We start from the raw sequence: 19,323 nt of genomic DNA on the forward strand, positions 1-19,323 counted from the left end.
ACATTGACCACCTTGTGATGATAACATCAAGCTAGACACAGTAAGCAATTTTCAGGGCTTTTTGTCTGAACTTGGTATTTGTGATAAGAACACAGAATTTGGTAGATATTGGTAATGCAACTCTAAAATTAAAGTCTTAATTAACTACTCTCACGTGTTTGGATCTCCTGGATCCTCTGAATTGAAGAGTATCCTAAAATCGGCAACAAAATGATTTTGATTTACTCAACAAATGTTTGAGTGCTTTCTACTAACGGGTGCTACTGGGTGCTGTGCCCAACACTAAGGATACAGAAGGGAGCAAAAGCACATGTTCTCTGCCCTCATGGAGCTGGATGCTGAGCAAATAAGCACGTAAGCTGAACTAAAATGTGAACCAAACGAGATGTCAACCGTGGTAAGTGCTGTCAAGGAGAAACACACACGTGCTCCAGGATGAGGCCTGGTTGGGGAGGTCGAGGAAGACTCTCCAGAGGAACTGAGGCTTGGTCTGCCACCTGGAAGATTGGGCGACTGGAAAGAAGGCCCGTGCAGCTGGAGTGCAGAGATCAGGGTAGCGAGGCCAAGCAGGCTTCTTACAACATAATCGGGAGCTTTGTCCTGATACTGCGAGAACCAGAGCCATTGATTTTTAAGAGGAGGAAGTGACTGGAATACTCAATTCCAATGATTGTGAGGTACACTTTTTTTACGTCTTATCCCCAGAATTAAATTTAATTAGCATTTTTTTTCTTTCTGTGCTATTCATAAAATAACGTAAATCAACATACAGTTGATGGCATTTTGGAGTTAGTGAAATGTAGTAATCAGGTTTGCATTTTTAAAGGATAAGTCTGGATAAAATGTCAACAGATTTATGACTATCTGCATGGATCAGGGTTTTCTTTTTATTATAATAAAATGCAGGTATTGACTACTAATGTTGAATAACACTAATATTCATTTTCATCTATATTTCACTGCCGAATTTCAAAGGTCTCTTTATCAGAGTAGTTTCTTTGGTCAACTTGATAATAATTAAATATTATTATTCTGAACTTATAAAAAGTCTGTCTTCAAAAAAATAGATAAATATAAATTGATTTACACATAAATAGATACAGATAAAATCTATACATTTTTCCCTTCATAAAAGAATTCTGCAATGAAAAACTAAAAGTTTGAAAACTACTGTTCAAGGTAATAGGGATGCACAGCAGACTTTTGGGGAGAATGACATGATTGGAGCTGTGGGACCTAACAGACTCTGGGTACAGCAATGTGGAAGACACCAGGGAGTGGAAGAAGTTTCTGTGGAGAGGAGATGCATAAGTGAAATGATCTTGTTTCTTATTTTAAAAATGTCCATAATACTTTTTACCTCCTAATAATGCTTTAAGGATTTTATGAAGTAAATATACAAATTATTGACAATTTTTCCCTACCTTACATTTTTATTCTGGTAAGTTCCAAAATGAGTCTCCTCTCTAAAACTTTTTTTTTTAATATATTTTATTGATTTTTTCACAGAGAGGAAGGGAGAGGGATAGAGAGTTAGAAACATCGATGAGAGAGAAACATCGATCATCTGCCTCCTGAACACCCCGTACTGGGGATGTGCCCACAACCAAGGTACATGCCCTTAACCAGAATCGAACCTGGGACCCTTCAGTCCACAGGCCGATGCTCTATCCACTGAGCCAAACCGGTCAGGGCGTCTAAAACTATTAAAAGGTCTCTTTGGCATTTCTTTTTAAGGGAGAGTTTGGCATTCAACAGGACAAAACTTGGTTATGCATTCCATACCCTTTTGTGCCAAACGGTCTCGGTGACAGCCTCCAGCTCCTCCACAGCTCTCTTCCACATGGTCATTACTTCCTGCAGTTACTCAAGATTCTCTCTTCCTTAAAGACATGGCCATCGGAGCCTTCCCAAAGCTCCACAAAAGACACTCTTAAAGGAGCTAAGTGTCAAATATATGTGACAGAAGAAGGTTTGACTTTGGATGGTGGACACACAATGCAATATACAGATGATGTACCATAGAATTGTATACTTGAAACCTGTATAATTTTATTAACCAATGTCCCCCCCAACAAATTCAATAAAAATAAATAAAGTTAAAAAGAAAAAAAGAAAAGAAAATATTTGAACTATTAGTTTCCCCACATCATCAAGAGAGAAGAAAAAAAAAAGAGAGAAGCAATGAAACCCGTCACAGATTGTCTAACAGATACTTGATCTGCTGGCTGGGTCTCTCACCCCAGGATGAGGGAACAGGAAGGGGTACAAGAGATAAAGGTGTTCACCATCTCCTTTCACAAGTGAGACCCAGAGAACCCGTATCGCACTACAAGTACTGGGAGGACCAGAACAAACCACCTCTTTAGTGACATCATTTGCAGTCACTAACTGATGAACAGCTTGTGTACCTGAAGTTTAAGTTGGCTGCTTAAAACAGAACCAAATATCCTATGGCACTAACATTATAAATGTTGCCCTAACCTGTTTGGCTCAGTGGATAGAGCGTCAGCCTGCAGACTGAAGGGTCCCAGGTTCGATTCCAGTCAAAGGCATATACGTTGATTGCGGGCACATCCCCAGTAGGGGGTGTGCAGGAGGCAGCTGATTGATGTTTCTCTCTCATCGATGTTTCTAACTATCCCTCTCCCTTCCTCTCTGTAAAAAAAATCGATAATATATATATTTTTTAAAAAAAACATTATAAATGTTAACTATCAGCCCTGCCAGTGTGGCTCAGTGGTTGAGCATCGCCCTATGAACCAGGCAGTCATGGTTTGATTCCCCGTCAGGGCACATGCCCGGGTTGCAGGCTTGATCTCCAGTAGGGAACGTGCAGGAGGAAGCCAATCAATGATTCTTTCTCATTGATGTGTCCATCTCTCTCTTCCTCTCCCTTCCTCTCTGAAATCAATAAAAAATTTTGAAAAAATAAATTATCAGACCACACCCGCCCACATGTGTACCCTCACACACACAGATTTTATTTTACAATATAACTGACATATGGTACTAAAAGTTCTAATATCTGGAAAGCGTGAAAACAGACGGTACTGGCATTTACTGAGTATCTACTAGGTCCTGGGTGTTTACGATCTCTTACCTCCTGTAATCCTCACAACCCTGGAAAGCAGATTGTCATCATTTTACAAATTAAGAAATTAGACTAAGGAAATAACATGCCCAAGAGCCACACAGATAACAAGAAACAGAAGAAGGTTGGCCTGATGCTAAAACCCCTGCCTTTTGTATTACATCCCATTTTTGCTCTAGCGAAACCACAAAGCACACAGAAAGGAGCATTCAGAGGAAGAAATCAATTCCCCTCACTTCCCCTGCACATTTCTGAAAGAGCTTCTGTGTTCTTTGGCATCTTCCCCACACTTGGTGAAACCTTCTTCTATGTCCTGGGCTCGCTCACACCGCCCTCAGTTAGGGTAACCACATGGCCCTGTTTGCCCCAGACAGTCCCGGATGACTGCTGTTGACTCTGCAAAATCATCAGCAGCATCCCTTTTCCTCTCAAAAGTGTCCCAGAGTAGGGGATAAATTAAACCCCACCTTAGCCCCTCACTGCACTTCCCCCATGCAGGCTTGTCTGACCCCAAAGAAACTCCGTGTCCATCCCTCCCCTTTCAGCATAAACTTCCTGTCCATCAGAGTGGGTGTTCTCACCTCAGTAAGTGTGGGAAAAGCAATGGGACTGGATAAATCCATACCCTTTCAAAGAGAACATTTTAGTATGTGGACAACTAAATTTCAATCTCTAAGTGCTGAAATTTCAGGCAGTGTGACAACTTTACACGAAGGTAGTATTCAGGCAGAATAAAGGTAGATCATTCCTGCCCTGGCCCGTGTGCTCAATGGTTAGAGCACTGGCCTGTGCACCGAAGGGTTGCGGGTCTGATTCCCGGTCAAGGGCACATACCTGGGTTGCAGGTTTGATCCCCTGCCCAGTCGGGGCACATGCAGGAGGTAACCAATCGATGTGTCTCTCTCACATCGATGTTTCTCTTCCTCTCTCTCTCTCTCTCTCTCTCTCTCTCTCTCTTTCACCCCTCCCTCCCTTCCCCTCTCTCTTAAAAAAAAATCAATGCAAAAAAATATCCTCGGGGTAGATCATTCCAGGCCACTGAAGGCCCATCACGCACACCAGCCCAGTTTAGAGACTGATCCTAGGCCAGGCTCCCCAAGCTGCCCTTGCTTTTCTGCTCTGCCTCTCTTCTCATGCCCCGATTACTCATCAATTCATCCGGAGGTTCCTGTGGCAGACACAGTGTGGCTTCTAAGGGGATATTAGGGCAGATCCTGGTGCCCATGGATGACTGTGAGAGGCACATTCATCTCACAACACCAAGAGGATATCCAGACCCCAATCTCAGTTGGTTCTAAATGCTCACTATCAAAGTTGGCCTTTGCTAGGGTAATTATTTCCAAAATGTCAAGGCAGCAAAGGGACTCTGCTATGAGACAAGCCCTCATTGTATAAAAGAGGAAACTCAGGCCTGTGGAAGAGAAATCACTGGCTTATAGTCACAAAGGCAAGATGAGAACCCAGGTCTCCTTTCTTGCCACCACATAGGTGATCCTCGGTTTCCACACAGCATACATTTTCATACTCCTATGCGGAGACCCTACTTCTCTGGTGCTGGAGTTGGGCTATCTTGGAATATGTCAACATTTCAAGCTGTCATGTGATGGTGCCTTTCAACCAACACTTCACTTCCAACAGTATCCCTGTCTTTGTAGTAAAGAATCAAGGCTTTCAATATCTTCTAGTATAAAATAAGTGCTCATACCAGCACATAATATTATATACTATGAAATACATAATACTGAATGAAAATAATTAGGCCTACCAAAATATTTTGCCTCATGGACTTAAAACTCTTCAATCGTGTTCTACTATGGGGGAAAAAAGTAAAAACACATGAAATGCTGGAAGTAATTTATCCAAGAGTGTGCTTAAAAGACAAGTTTAACAATGGAAAAATATGGAGAGATTTGCTAACTAATGTCACTATGCATAAGCTGAGCAAAACAAATATTTAAGGTTTGAAATTTAATTCTATTACATATGTTAATGTTTAATCTATGTATTTAATGTGTTAAAGAACTTTTAAATTTATTTAAAGATCTTTAAAACTAAGCAGTGATATAATTAGAAGTGAAAGAATATTTTTAGCTTTATAGGAACTGAATCTCCTTATAATAAATCAAAAGTTCAACTTTCAAATATCAGTGCCCAAACACACTTCAGGTGTACCGGTTAATAATGCGGATTTTTTCAATAGATGGAGTTACACATATGTTGATATGCATGCGATTTGATATGTATGCTATTTTGTTGTATTGACAGCAAGCTTCAAAACTTCATATGTCGCCGAAACCGGTTTGGCTCAGTGGATAGAGCGTCAGCCTGCAGACTGAGGGGTCCCAGGTTCGATTCCGGTCAAGGGCACGTACCTGGGTTGCGGGCACATCCCCAGTAGGGGGTGTGCAGGAGGCAGCTAATCGATGTTTCTCTCTCATCGATGTTTCTAACTCTCTATCCCTCTCCCTTCCTCTCTGTAAAAATATCAATAAAATATATTTTAAAAAAAAAAAACTTCATATGTCAAATTTGCTGAAGGTGTTAACATTATAGGTATTTTTACGCTTAAAAATGTCGAATTTTGGGCCCAAAAAAAAGCATTTGCGGGAAGTTTTAATTCATTACTTTGTTTTGAAGAAAAGTGCTGCTGAAGGTTATCATATACTTTGGGAAGCTTATGGTGAACATGCTCCATCTCAAGATACTTGAGAACGCTGGTTTAAATGCTTTAAAAGTGATGATTTCAGCCCTGACTGGTTTGGCTCAGTGGATAGAGCGTCGGCCTGTGGACTCAAGGGTCCCAGGTTCGATTCTGGTCAAGGGCATGTGCCTTGGTTGTGGGCACATACCCAGTGGGGAGTGTGCAGGAGGCAGCTGATCGATGTTTCTCTCATCGATGTTTCTAACTCGCTATCCCTCTCCCTTCCTCTCTGTAAAAAATCAATAAAATATGTATTTTTTTTAAAAAAAAGTGATGATTTCAATGTGAAAGACAAAGAATGTCCAGGTCAACCAAAAAAGTTTGAAGACCAACAATTACAAGCATTATTGGATGAAGATGCGTGTCAAACTCAAAAACAACTTGCAGAAAGATTAAATGTTGCTCAGCAAACAATTTCCGATCATTTACAAGCAATGGGAAAGATTTTAAAAGGAAGGAAAATGGGTGCCACATCAACGAAAGACAAATGGAAAACCGAAAAGTCATCAGTAAAATGTTGCTTCAACGGCACGAAAGAATGTCTTTTTTGCATCGAATCATGACTGGTGATGAAAAGTGGATATATTTTGAGAATCCCAAATGCACAAAATCATCGGTTGATCCAGGTCAACCATCAACATTGACTGCAAGGCAAAATCACTTCGGAAAGAAGACAATGCTCTGCGTTTGGTGGGATCAGAAAGGTGTGGTGTATTTTGAGCTTCTAAAACCAGGTGAAACCGTTAATACTGAACGCTACCGACAACAAATAATCAATTTGAACTATGCTTTGATTGTAAAACGACCAGAATGTGCCAGAAGACACGGCAAAGTAATTTTGCTTCATGATAACGCACCATCACACACTTCAAAACCAGTTAAAGACACCTCAGAAGATCTTGCCTGGGAAGTATTAACCCACCCACCGTATTCACCAGACCTTGCTCCTTCAGATTACCACGTGTTCTGATCGATGGCACACGCACTTCTGAGCAGCACTTCAAAACGTACGAAGAAATGGAAAATTGGGTCTGTGAATGGTTTGCCTCAAAACAAGAAAAGTTCTATTGGGACGGTATCCACAAATTACCTGAAAGATGGGGGAAATGTGTAGCTAACAATGGACATTACTTTGAATAAAGCACTTTTGAAGTTTCTCTTGAAATTATCATGTTTTCTTTTATTACAAAATCTGCATTATTAACTGGTACACCTGGTACAAATGCCAGGGCTATATGTATTCCACACTGATATTCTGATTCTATTACTATTATATTGTTTGAGAGGGTATCTCACATAAATAAAAACTAGTCATGAGCCCAGCGGTGTGGCTCAGTGATTGAGTGTTCACTTATGAACCAGGAGGTCACAGTTTGATTCCCAGTCAGGGCACATGCCAGGGTTGTGAGCTCGATCCCCAGTAGGGGGTGTGCAGGAGGCAGCCAATTAATGATTCTCTCTCATCATTGATGTTTCTCTCTCTCTCTGTCTCTCTCCTTTTCTCTCTGAAATAAAAGATCAATTAAAAAAAAAAACTAGACATGGAGCACCCTAGAGTAAACTTTTATTTCATTTATGTATTTCAATGCTTAGGTTCACTTACTATACTTTAAAATAATGAAAATTCACTCCATTCATTGCTGGATTTGAACAGGCAGTGTTTCAAAAGGATTTCTTTTCTTATAAAAAAATACTTTAAGAAATTTATTATTTCCTTAGGCTAACAGAACAAAATGTTTATACTTGACAGTCCTTGCCTTTCTGTACTATATTTAATGTAACTCAAAAATTGATATGCACATCCTCCTACTGCTCTTTTGCCATGTTTCACAATGCAAATAATCTGCTACTTAACTGCTACTGTCAACCCTTTGAAATGGCACCTCCATTCCCTTCTCAGCTACCCCCAAAGAGCCCACTCACACATCTGTGTTTAAATTGGCCGTGTTTACAGCTCCCCATATGCTGCCATTCATGAAGCAACTGCTGCCATCCCCTTGACTAAGGCACTGGCAGGCACATACACTACCAAGGACTGCAGGGCCTCAGAAAGGGTGGTGGGGCTCAGAAATGCTCTTCTTAAGGTCACTACTTTCAGAAGTCTCTGAAATTAAAAAAGGAGGAGTAGGAGAAAGAGGGGAGGGACATATACACACTGTTCATGATAAAAGCTTTGGGAGAGGGAACGTCTACTACGTTCCACAATGAGGGAGCCTTCCTAGCAAAGCTGTTCCCATGTGTGAGATTTCTATCACCAACACGCTTCCCTATACTGCACGTATGACGCTGCTCTACTATTGTGGTTCCTCCTGAAGAATCCTGCTACAAAGTGAACTGCAAAGTCATTTGCCTCTTGACCTTAGAATAAAAAAGGCTTGTCATGTATTGTCTCAGGTTGGCTTAAACCAGCCTTGGGCAAACTACGGCCCGCGGGCCGGATCCGGCTGTTCTATCCGATTCTCTTGGTTCTCTTGCTCTCCCCACCGCTCCTTTACTTTGAATTTATATTAGTTCACACAAACACTCCATCCATGCTTTTGTTCCGGCCCTCCGGTCCAGTTTAAGAACCCATTGTGGCTCTCGAGTCAAAAAGTTTGCCCACCCCTGGCTTAAACCATGTGAAAGCAATGGATGGCAGAGGGGCTGGATTACTCGAGCAGAGTGAGTGTCTGACTGCAGTGAGAAAAGCAGCATCCTTCCTGGAGGAGGAAGAGAGTTCAGGAATGGAGGGTGGCAAAGAGAAGCCAGGGGCTCTTGGAATAGTGAGGAAGAGACCACAGGCAACAGAAAGGGAATCAGAGGTAGGGACTGCCCTGCCAGTATGGCTCAGTGGTTGAGCGTTGACCTAAAAACCAGGTCATGGTTCAATTCCCAGTCAGAGCACTTGGAATTCATCCCCAGGAAGGGATGTGCAGGAGGCAGCCTATCTAGGATTCTCTCTCATCATCAGGAAATGGCTGAGTCTCCCTCATCTAAACCACATGAGAGGTCGTGCTTGGGTCCAGTGTGGATGAATACAGGTACCCATCCCCGCCTGCACAGATACATCTATTCCTTTACCAGAGTCTGGACTGAACTTTCCACACCGGGGGAGTATGTGCTTCTGTGTCCCTGTCCACTTTAACCCAGTTACTCCATCTACCTTTGGACCAGACACTAAATCCAGGGGCGACTCGACACGGACCTCACTATAGAGACCTATTCCATACCTTTTCTTTTTTTCTAACCTTACCCAAGGACATGCTTAGAGAGAGGAAGGGAGACGAGGGGAGAGAGAGAGAAACATCGATCAGCTGCCTTCCCTCAGTGCCCCAACCAGGGATCAAATCCACAAGCCAGGTATGTGCCCCGACTGGGAATCAAACCAGCAACCCTTCAGTGCGCAGGCTGACAGACGGACGCGCTGGCTGGGCAGACATATTCCATATCTTACCCCATAGTTTGGAGTTTCACTATATGCTGCCTTATTTGGTGTTTCTTGGATATTTTACTCCCCCCAAAATGTAAACGTTTTCAACAGAAACATGCACTAATGCCACCTCTGCCCTAGGACAGAGCACAGCACAGAATGGAGCCTGAAACACTCCACAAGTCCCTGTGCGCTGACTGGAGGTCAAAGGCGGCCCCTGGGGCAACTCAGAGCTAGCACTAGCTTTCCATGCTCTCCCTGGAGTCTCCTGCCATCCTGCCTTTCTCCTCCTCTCTTCCTTCCATGCTCTTCCTGCTGCCTTTCCTTTGGGTGGTGCCTCAGGTGGACACCGCTCCGTCCAATAAGGCACGCTCTCTAGACCCCACTTACAGAAGAACCGGAGAGAGGTAACAGTGTTAGAACCTCTCTTCCCCAGCACCTCCCACCCTCTCCTCCAAAACCTTTGGTGAATCCGGTATTTTGCCACATAAACCTCCCGTCCATTTTATAAAACTATGCCAGGTCATTGGGGCATCTAAGAGGGTGGGTAGGGACTGAAGAATTTCTCAAGGTTATTGCACCTCGGCCGAGCTGGACCACGGCAGGTCTGTGGGAAAACTGGGGCTGAATGGAACTGGCAGTGGACCGACCGAAAGGCCACTCGATGGGCTGACCTTTAGGAATACATCCCGTTAGTGTATTACTCTGCTAGAGCTACCCTTATCAAGTATTACAGATTGGCTGGCTTTAGCAACCGACATTCATTTCCTCAGTCCTGGAGGCCAGAAGTCTAAGATGAAGGTGTGGGCAGGATTTGGTTCTTCTGAAGGCCTCTCTCCTTGGCTTGTAGATGACCATCTTCTCCATGTGTCTTCACATGGCCTTACCTCCGTGTCTGTCTCCTCATCTCCTCCTCTAATAAGGATTAACAGTCATACTGTGGATTTAGGCCACACCCATATACCTTCACCACTTCTTTAAAGGTGCTATTCCTCAAACACAGCCATATTCTGAGGTACGGGGAGATGGGACTTCAATTTATGAATGTTGGGGGAAACGATTCAGCCCATAATAGTCAGCAATAAGGAGAGGGAGAGAAGGGAGGTATGGGTATGACTCTGGAGAAACTGAAGCATACTGGGCATTTGCAGGAGAGAGGAAATTTCATCTGTGTCCCCCCATATCCAGAATGCCCTACCCTTCCTGTCTCTCAAGGCTTTGACCCCAGGCTCCATTTCTGTTCTGAAGGTTTGTGTTCACTCAGTCTCAATGATTTTCAGTCCCAATGATATGTTTTTCTAATTCTGATGCAGGGCACTGACTAGCTACACCACGCATCTGGCCCTGAACCCCAGGTGGCCTTGTGGTGGCCCTTGATGCCTTGCACATTGCTGCACTTGAGGCCTGGTCTTAGGTCATGATCCCTGTCCCTACTTAGTTCACACTCACCTTCCGTTGGTTCTTTCTAGGAGCCATGCCCTGCGCTGTCAGTCAGGGCCTTTGGAACACTCATCCCCTCTGCCCCTGTGGCTGCCCAGCCCCATCTCCAATAATATCATTTCACCCTTCAGAACTCAGCTCAAATACCTTTTCTTCAAGGAAGTTTTTGAAAACCTTTCTCTCTCTCTCTCTCTCTTTCTCTCTTTCTCTCTCTCTCTCTCTCTCTCTCTCTCTCGCACACACACACACACACACACACACACACACACACACAATTTACCCTCATAGATAACACAGATCCTTCTTTCCTCTCCCATGGCTCTCTCTGACACTTACAGTGTTTAATTACCTACCTGCATTGCTATTGCTATTGTTAGTGTGTCTCTCCAACGAGGCTGACACATACTCATTAATTGCTAAGCAGAATCTGTATCTGGTTTGTCCATCATTATCTATCCAGCTGCCAGGGCAGTGCCTGGAACCTAGTAAGTGCTCAATATGTTTTAGATTTTTTAAAAAGAGTAAGTGATGTGTAAATTAGTGTAAATCAATGGTTGTGTGATCTATTTCTGCTGAATAAACTCACTTTGAGGCAGTGTGAAATCATTATGTAATAATACCTAGACAGACAGACACACACACGCACTGATATAGATCCTGAACAATGGGATCACACACAGAAAGCAGAAATTTAACTATGCTATTAGGTAGTACTTCTATAGGAATTACTTAAATATGTTTTCCTTATCTCACTTTGCATATATATAAAACTCTACCCTCTGCAGGTATTTTTTAGTCCATTAAACAGATTATCTGCAACCACCCCCCTCCCTGTGGCTCACTGCACTGCTTGACTTTGGCTTAAAACCAACAGCAATTCTTTACTTGGCGTAAAGAATCGATGGACTCCCTTGGTGACTCCAACCCAACACTGTTTCATTTTCTCCTTCATATTAGACAGGAAACACTAAAATTCTGGGAACAAGATGTGTGTCACACATTGGAAATGTTCGTATCTGCTGATAACACTCAATCTACCTCAGCTAAACACATGAGGAAGCCACATGGTCACAATCTAACGGATCATAGAACATAACTAATAAACTGAAGCAACATTCCACATGTTATCACTTTCAGCTTTGTGCAACATGTGGAAAAGGCTCATGCGCCGCTTGGTCATGTCAGAACATCTAAAGGAGGAAGATGCACGTTTGGTATTTATTATGGTCCCTCACCTAAGGGAAGTTTCCGAAGGAGTACATTACAACCTCCACATGTCTGTATCTAACAGATTTCTCACTTTTTAAAGGAGTATTTTCTGAGATGTTTTACCTTTGAGATGCTTGGGCTATCTATGTAGCCCTGGTTGTTTTGAATACTTGAAAATAAAAAGTACTGATAAGAAATTTTTTAGACTTGAAAAAAACTATTTTTTTAAGTATTGCAGCATTTGCATCCACTCAGATAACTGAAAAATGTGCCACCCACAAAGTAACAGATATTATCTCCTTTATGGACTTCAACAACTCAAGTTATAAGGCTCAAATTGAGTTGCCCTTCTTGGTGAGTAATTTTCCTCATGCTAAAGAAGAAACATGAAATGAATTAGGAAAATTGTATAAGCCATAAAAATAATACTAACATCAACAAAATCTCACAAAAATAATACTAACATCAACAAATCTCACAAAAATTTCACTAAGAAAAGTGAAACTCAATTTCGGGAGCTTAGCAGTTCAAACAAATGGACATTACTACATTGCATAGTCAATTTCTATTAGAAAGAAAAATGTCAAGCTGAATGCTTGAGCCCTCTTGTTAAATTCCTTTTTTATCAGTAATCAAACCTTCAATGCATTCCTCACAACAGGTAAGGCAAGGTGTCAACCACTAAGAAACTTCTATTCATAGCCAGAAGCTATGCCTTCTCTAGTCTAATTAACAAGGAAACCAAATCTCTCCAAAGAAGTAAATCTAACTCCCTAATTAAACTAAGCAGACCTGGGTCAGGTGTCTCAGAAATGATCAACTTGATCACTGATTCTGTAGTTGAAATATTGATGAGTCCATATCCACTAATCAAGGTATCAGTAAACTCCATAAAATAAAAGAAGTCTAAGAAAAGTGCTATAAGCAGATCAATTTTACATGTGAGCTTCAAATAGGGAAAGAAAACCTCCATAAGCCAAAGTCATTACTATCTTAAAAATCTTAAATAGGAGAAGCAAGAGAAATCTTACTATGCTAGTGATGAAACTGTTTTCTAGTGATTAAAATGCTTTACATATGTTACTTCTAGTGATATAAATATAGCATTTTAAAAGATGGCCTGAGAGGGAAGGAAATGGTTATAAGGCTATACTCAGCTACAGTTGTCTGATAGTCACATTTATAAATTTATACCATCTAATGCTGTCCCAATGGGTTGTTCCAACATTAAATAAAAGAAGCCAGTTTTGTGTGTGTACTACAAATATTTGAAAAAAATATATTCTCATCCAGATTGACTGTTCTTTAAAAATATTTTTTATCAGTTTTGGCCAATTATCAAAATTGTTTCTTCCAACACAAATGGAATTGTTTTAACTATACAAATATTCATAGTTGTATGCAGCCCATAATTACTTTTTATTATTATAAAGATGAGCAAAGCATATCTTATTGGTGTGTCATCACCCATAACATAAATTCAGATTTATTCAGAATACCTTACCTTCTAGAAATTTGTTATAACTATCGAAATATTTAACTTCACTTAAAATTATTTCAGCCCAAACCCAAAACCCAAGAAAAACCATTTTAATGGAATATTTAATTTCACTTTCTGTAAAAACCCAACATAAAGCTAGATTCTCTTGCTGTTTTAGCATAGTCCTAAATGACATTTCGTTGCTATAGCAACGAAACTCTGCTACCTGTGGCCATGATTTGTTAAGAATTCCCCCAACCAGAAAATTCTGTGCTCTAAGCAACATAAAAATTAAGGCCTGACTTCCTACTTATGATTTACTCTCACACATGTTTATAACATGTATACACAAATGTACACATACATACATAATCATGGCTCTCCCAAATCCATCAACAAAGTAAAACCGTAACAAATTTCCATTTTAAATTGGTCACAAAAAGATGCTGTGTTTTTTAGGTTTCATTGAATTGCTATTTGTTTCTGAAAAGATAATAGAGATTATCTGGAGAAAAATTAAAAACAAGAAAATTGATTATCTATATCCAATTTCATTCCAAAAGGGAAGAAAAATACCCTGAAGCATCATTTCCTATCTGTTATAGTACGTGTGGCTTTTTTAGCAATAGGTTGATTTAGAAAACATCAAGTTGGAGAATAAAGAAAAATATGTGGTCATTACCACACCATTACTAAGCAAACTGCCTTGCAGGCTACTCACCCTCACTGGGGGGCTCCAGGCTTGCACACGCTGCTGCTGTCCACCCTGGGAGCTCTGCAGATCTTTCGAGCTACAGTTAGCCACGGAGCTGCTCTGAACTCTCAATGCGTTGGTGCAGTTCGTCCCACTGCCCCCACCAGGGCCAGGCTTCCAAGGCCTCTGCTTGATACCATCCAGAAGTCTGACCAGCAGGATGTTACTGGGAAGCTCCTCAACGCCCGAGCCAACCAGAGTCCTGCACTCGGGACATCGGAGTTCATTTCGGGAACCTACGATCCCCAGCAAACATCGTTTGCAAAATGTGTGCTGGCAAGGCAAAACCTTGGCAGAAGCATCCAGCCGCTCTAGACACACAGGACACTCCAGAAGATCCAACAAGGCAGATTCATCCATCTTTACCGTTTACTGAGGAAAAGCTTCAGAAATGTTCATAGTTGTATGCAGCCCTTAAAGTGATTCATGTAACATCCATTTCAGACTGTGCTCTGGAGTCACGGGAGGAGGGTGCGGAAGGGGGGAGGAAGGGAGAGAAAAAAATAACTATTGTTATCTGGGGAAAAGGCTCAGAAGAGCCAAGAACCAAAAAGTACACAAAAGTGCTTCCTCTGAATAGTGCAGCTTTGCTTTGGAATGTGGTTCCTGATCTCCAAAGCCAACAATTAAAAACAAAATGGGCTTTTAAAAACAATTCAAAATTAATCCCTAGCGATAGTTAGGAGTTCACTGTGCAGAAACAGCTATGAAGTCCTCCACGGGATTCGTGCAATAAATAGGATTTATGAAATGCAATAAAGACCATGATTTCTTCAGCTCTCAAAGTGCTATGAGCTGCCTTAATAGAGCCCTCAACTCGTATGAGAAGCTGGACAGAAGCAACTGAAAGTTTTCTACACCTGAAATCACTTTTAAATCCAACAAAATTCCCAATTTTTAAAGATACTTTAGCTTTTAAGAAAAACCATGCCTCATGTGATCACTTGTGGTAAATGATCCCAATATTGAATACATATGTTTCTTCGCTGGCCTTAAAAATAGCACTGTTTAATCCTGCCCAAACCAAAATGAGCTGAAGGTTGTGACAATTCTAAAGGACACCACTCCAGATCTGCCTGAAAGCAGCTGAAATATAAAAGCAGCCTTCAGGGCAGTGGTTGACAAACTCTGAAACGGATTTCTGAACGGCCTGTCCTAATCCCATTCAGAAAACCTGGCAAAATTATCACCTAAAGAATCTGGCCATGGAATGCTGCACTGAAAACTGGGGGCATAATATGAACCCGGGGCCGTTCAGGGAAAAAGCCTTTACACCAGGGACTGCGCCGCTCTCCCACCACCACCAAAATACATGGAGACGTGAACGTCTAAGAGAGGGGGCGAAAAGGTTTGGGTGGGAGCGTTCACAGCTGTGCTTGACAGAGCCGGGGCGGGGGAGCCGGGACTGCACCCTCTCCCACGCCGCCGGCACAGGTAGACCTGAGCCACAGGGAGGCGCGGCCGCGCGCCGCAGACACACCCGGGCCAGGTGTCGCCCGCACCCGCAGGACAGGGTCCCGAGCTGGGGCTGCGGCTCGGCCGGTGCCCGCATGGGGAGCTCCTGAATCTCCGCCTCCTTTTAGGTCAGGCCGGGCACCGAACCCAACCCCACCCCCCACCCCCCAGCTGGAAGTTTTCAAGGACTTAAAAATAAATCCGCACCTTAAGTTGTGAAAGTCAGCCCCATGGAGCGCCACCGGGAAACGGCTCCCTCCCCGCGGAGAAGGGGCGGGCGTCCCCAGGGAGGCGCAGCCAGCGGGGCGCGGGGGGAGCGGGATGTGCCGGAGCCTGCGGCGCGGAGCCCGGGCAGCTTCCTGCCGGGAGAAGGCGGCGAGGCCGCGGGCTCGGCTCCCGCAGGTCCCGGCTCGGCGCCCGCGGAGACCCGAGGGTGGGGGACGAGAGCGTGAGCGGCGCGGAGGGAAGGGACGCCCGACCCCCGCCTTCCCCGCCGCGAGGCTGTGCCTGCGCCCTACCTCGCGCCTCGGCTCCTCCTCTTTGTTCGCGGCCCCGCAGCGGTGGCGGTGGCGGCGGCCGATGCGGATGCGGCCCCGCGGCGGTCGCGGCTCGCGGTGTCTCTGACGCGGCGGCGGCACCGGAGCCTCCTCTCTGCGCCCCCCTCGCGCGCGCACACACACGCCGCCGCCTCCCACTTTCCCAGCCAAGGAGGGCGGAGGAAGCGGAGGAGGAGGAGGAGGAGGCCGAGCCGCAGCCGGCGCCCGGGGCGCGAGGGGCCGCCCTGCACCACAGCGCCTCCCCACGAGCGCCTGCCGCGCCTTCGCCCTGCGCCGGGGGCACCTGCGCGGGGACCCCAGGGGGCGGCGGGGCGGCGGGGCGGCGAGGCGGCGGGCTTGGGGGCGCACGCCTGCAAAAGGAAGCCACCGGTGGGGAGTGGCGGCTGAGTCCAGGAGGAAGCGGCCAGGGGCAGGGGCCGGCCGTGTCCTCCGCCTGCCGGGAGGCGCGGAGGAGCCGGTCCCGGGAAAGGGCGGGAAGCTCCAGTACGTTCACTGCAACCCTAGGGCGCTTCTGTTTGCCCAGCCCTGGAGAGACACTGGGGAGAGTACCAGGCGAATGTTGTGACCCCTTAGGCATGTTGAATCAGTTGGGGGACAGTCCACCGCCGATTTCCGGGGCCACCGCCTCCCAGCGTTGCTCCCCCGGCTGCCCACATCCAGGCACCACCCTGTCTCCCCCGGGACACACACCCGAGCCAGCAGGGAGGATTACGGACCCAGAAACTCAAAATGGGAAGGGCGAGAGCCTGGGGAAACAGTCGTGTGGGTTTAAAACCCAGCCTTGGGAGGCCCTGTTCTACCTGCCGTGTAAGTGGGGGAAATTCAAAGTCTGACCTCAGGTGAGCTGGCACGCAAAGCTAACTGTGAGGCGCCTCTTTTATCTGAGCCTGGGAGGCAGCCATAACCATCACTGTAATCTTTGTTTTGGTTGCCCCAGGCACACACCTGTAAACTCTGAAGTGTAGTTCTGAAAAACAAGTTGTCCACAGGTTTAGAGTTGCTTTTCAGACTCAATTCAGAGGGAAAACAAGTTAAAATTGTGTCACTGCTCTCAAAGTTGTCATTATTCCATTTGCATTTACCATCAACTTACAAGCAAGTTATCCAGATACTTTCCTAGGTGTGCAGAAACTGGGCAAAAATAAGGGGGAGGGTTGCAGATAGGATGCAAGAAAGCCCTACCTGCCCACTAGGCTGACATTTTTCAAAGGGAGCCAGATTCTTCTCTCTTCTTCACTCAGGGCCACAGACAAACCATTGAAGAAAATGAGAATCACCTAAGTAAGAAAATTTAAAACAGCTAACAATTATCCATCATTCACTGTATGCCAGTCACTGTGTTAAACGTTTCGGATGCATTAACTCAATCCTCATGCAACCTTGTATGTCATACCTCCTTAGCTTGGTTCTAAATAGATAAATATGCTGAGAGCCATACTGTATGACTACTGGAAATAATAGCATTTTTGCTATTATTTGCATTTTTGCTGAGAAAGACAAGGGAAGGAATTAACAGAATAGAGAATTTTTAGTCCAATAATCTACAAACAAGGCACTCTGAAAGTGACTACTTAGCCTATATATATATATATATATATATATATATATATATATACACTTGTGCTTCTGCAACTGTGCAGATGAAGGTGAAGCTGACTAGAAGGTTACAGCCAGTGAACAGATAAATATTATTATATGCAGGTTACAGTTATTAAAACTGATGCTCCTGCCCTAACCCGTTTGGCTCAGTGGATGGAGGGTCCGCCTGTGGACTCAAGAGTCCAAGGTTCAATTCCGGTCAAGGGCATGTACCTTGGTTACGGGCACATACCCAGCAGGGAATGTGCAGGAGGCAAGTGATCGATGTTTCTCTCTCATCGATGTTTCTAACTCTCTATCCCACTCCCTTCCTCTCTGTAAAAAATCAATAAAATATATTTTTTAAAATAAAACGGTGAATTTTATTTAAAAAAATAAAATAAAAACTGATGCTCCAGTAGGTTCACTTCATCCCCAGGTCACACTGTCAGTAATTTTGAACCAAGATTCAAACTTGTGCCTCTGGATTCCACATCCAGTTTTCTTTCTACCATTCTCTCTTTTGCACATCACCTCGGAGGAAACTGAGTGCACTGGCTCTCCTCCCAAGGAGAAGACCATCCTATTCATCACTAGTAATTACTCTGGAGAGCAATAGACTACTTGTTTTGTTCTTGTTTTGTTTACATTTAGAGAGAACATGCACAAAGCAATGGGTGACATGTTGCAGCTCTTGAAACTCTAGGCAGGAAAATCAGTAGTCACACCCATTATCCAAGAACCAAAGACGTTGTGTCTAAGGTTATAGGGATCAAAGAAGCTTGCACACACATCCATGAATATTTCTGGGACCTGGCTACAGGCTCTTGAACATCCCTGGTGCTAGCTAGTTCATGCTATATTTTAGAACACAACTCTTTCATTAGCCTTAATGACTCCGGCTGTAAAATGAATTTTGGGGCGAATTACTTTAACCCCTTGAGCCATCTCCCCTCTCTCAAATGGTGAAAAAAATACCTTTCTTAGAGTGTTGTTGGAGGTTTCAATGAGACAACATGCTGGTCCTCTATAATCTGTGCATCTCTATTAGAAAAGATGCCATCATTAGCGTCATCTGCCAAGAATTACCCAGGCTGAGACAAACTGGGAAAAACCCCTTTTCCCCAGGGTCTTAAAAACATCTAAGACAACACTAATAATTGCAAAATCCTGTCAAGAGAATACTATAGGTGAAGGGACAGTTGAGGAATGAGATGTTCATCTTGCCATTTCTGAGAACTGAACATGGAGGAAAGAATATAAGCGTGATAATACTGATGATTTTGAGTACAAACATAAAAAATACAAACACACCCTGTATGTAATAATGATAGCTTGGATTTGTACACAGTTTTTATTCTCCTAAGACTTCAAAGTACTTTTCATATATGTTATTCAGGCGTCCTCAAACTATGGCCCGCAGGCCACATGCGGCCCACCGAGGACATTTATCCGGCCCGCCGGGTGCCGCTGCCTGTCCTGCTTAGCAGCCGACTCGTCCTGGGCCTGCAATGCGCATAGGAATTCGTTCATAGTTTTTTTTTTAAACTATAGTCTGGCCCTCCAACGGTCTGAGGGACAGTGAACTGGCCCCCTGTTTAAAAAGTTTGAGGACTCCTGTATCTCATTTATCTTCTCAGCATCCC

At 43.9% G+C, this 19,323-nt stretch overlaps 1 protein-coding gene across 2 annotated transcripts in view; it reads right to left on the reverse strand.

Moving 5' to 3' along the window:
- Positions 1 to 16,247, reverse strand: part of SH3RF1 (SH3 domain containing ring finger 1) — a 180,789-nt gene extending 164,542 nt beyond the window's left edge. The window contains exons 1-2 of one of the 2 annotated variants that reach the window (XM_080677041.1): positions 16,061 to 16,247; positions 14,055 to 14,539 (exon numbers count right to left, since the gene is read on the reverse strand). In XM_080677041.1, the coding sequence (XP_080533167.1) occupies positions 14,055 to 14,447 (393 nt within the window). In that variant the 5' untranslated portion in view covers positions 14,448 to 14,539; positions 16,061 to 16,247. The remainder of the gene's footprint in view (positions 1 to 14,054; positions 14,540 to 16,060) is intronic. The other variant, XM_080677042.1, reaches the window with a different exon arrangement.
- Positions 16,248 to 19,323: the final 3,076 nt, after the last annotated feature.

Source organism: Plecotus auritus, assembly GCF_963455305.1.
Source record: "Plecotus auritus genome assembly, chromosome: 6".
Classification (NCBI taxonomy): Eukaryota; Metazoa; Chordata; class Mammalia; order Chiroptera; family Vespertilionidae; genus Plecotus; species Plecotus auritus.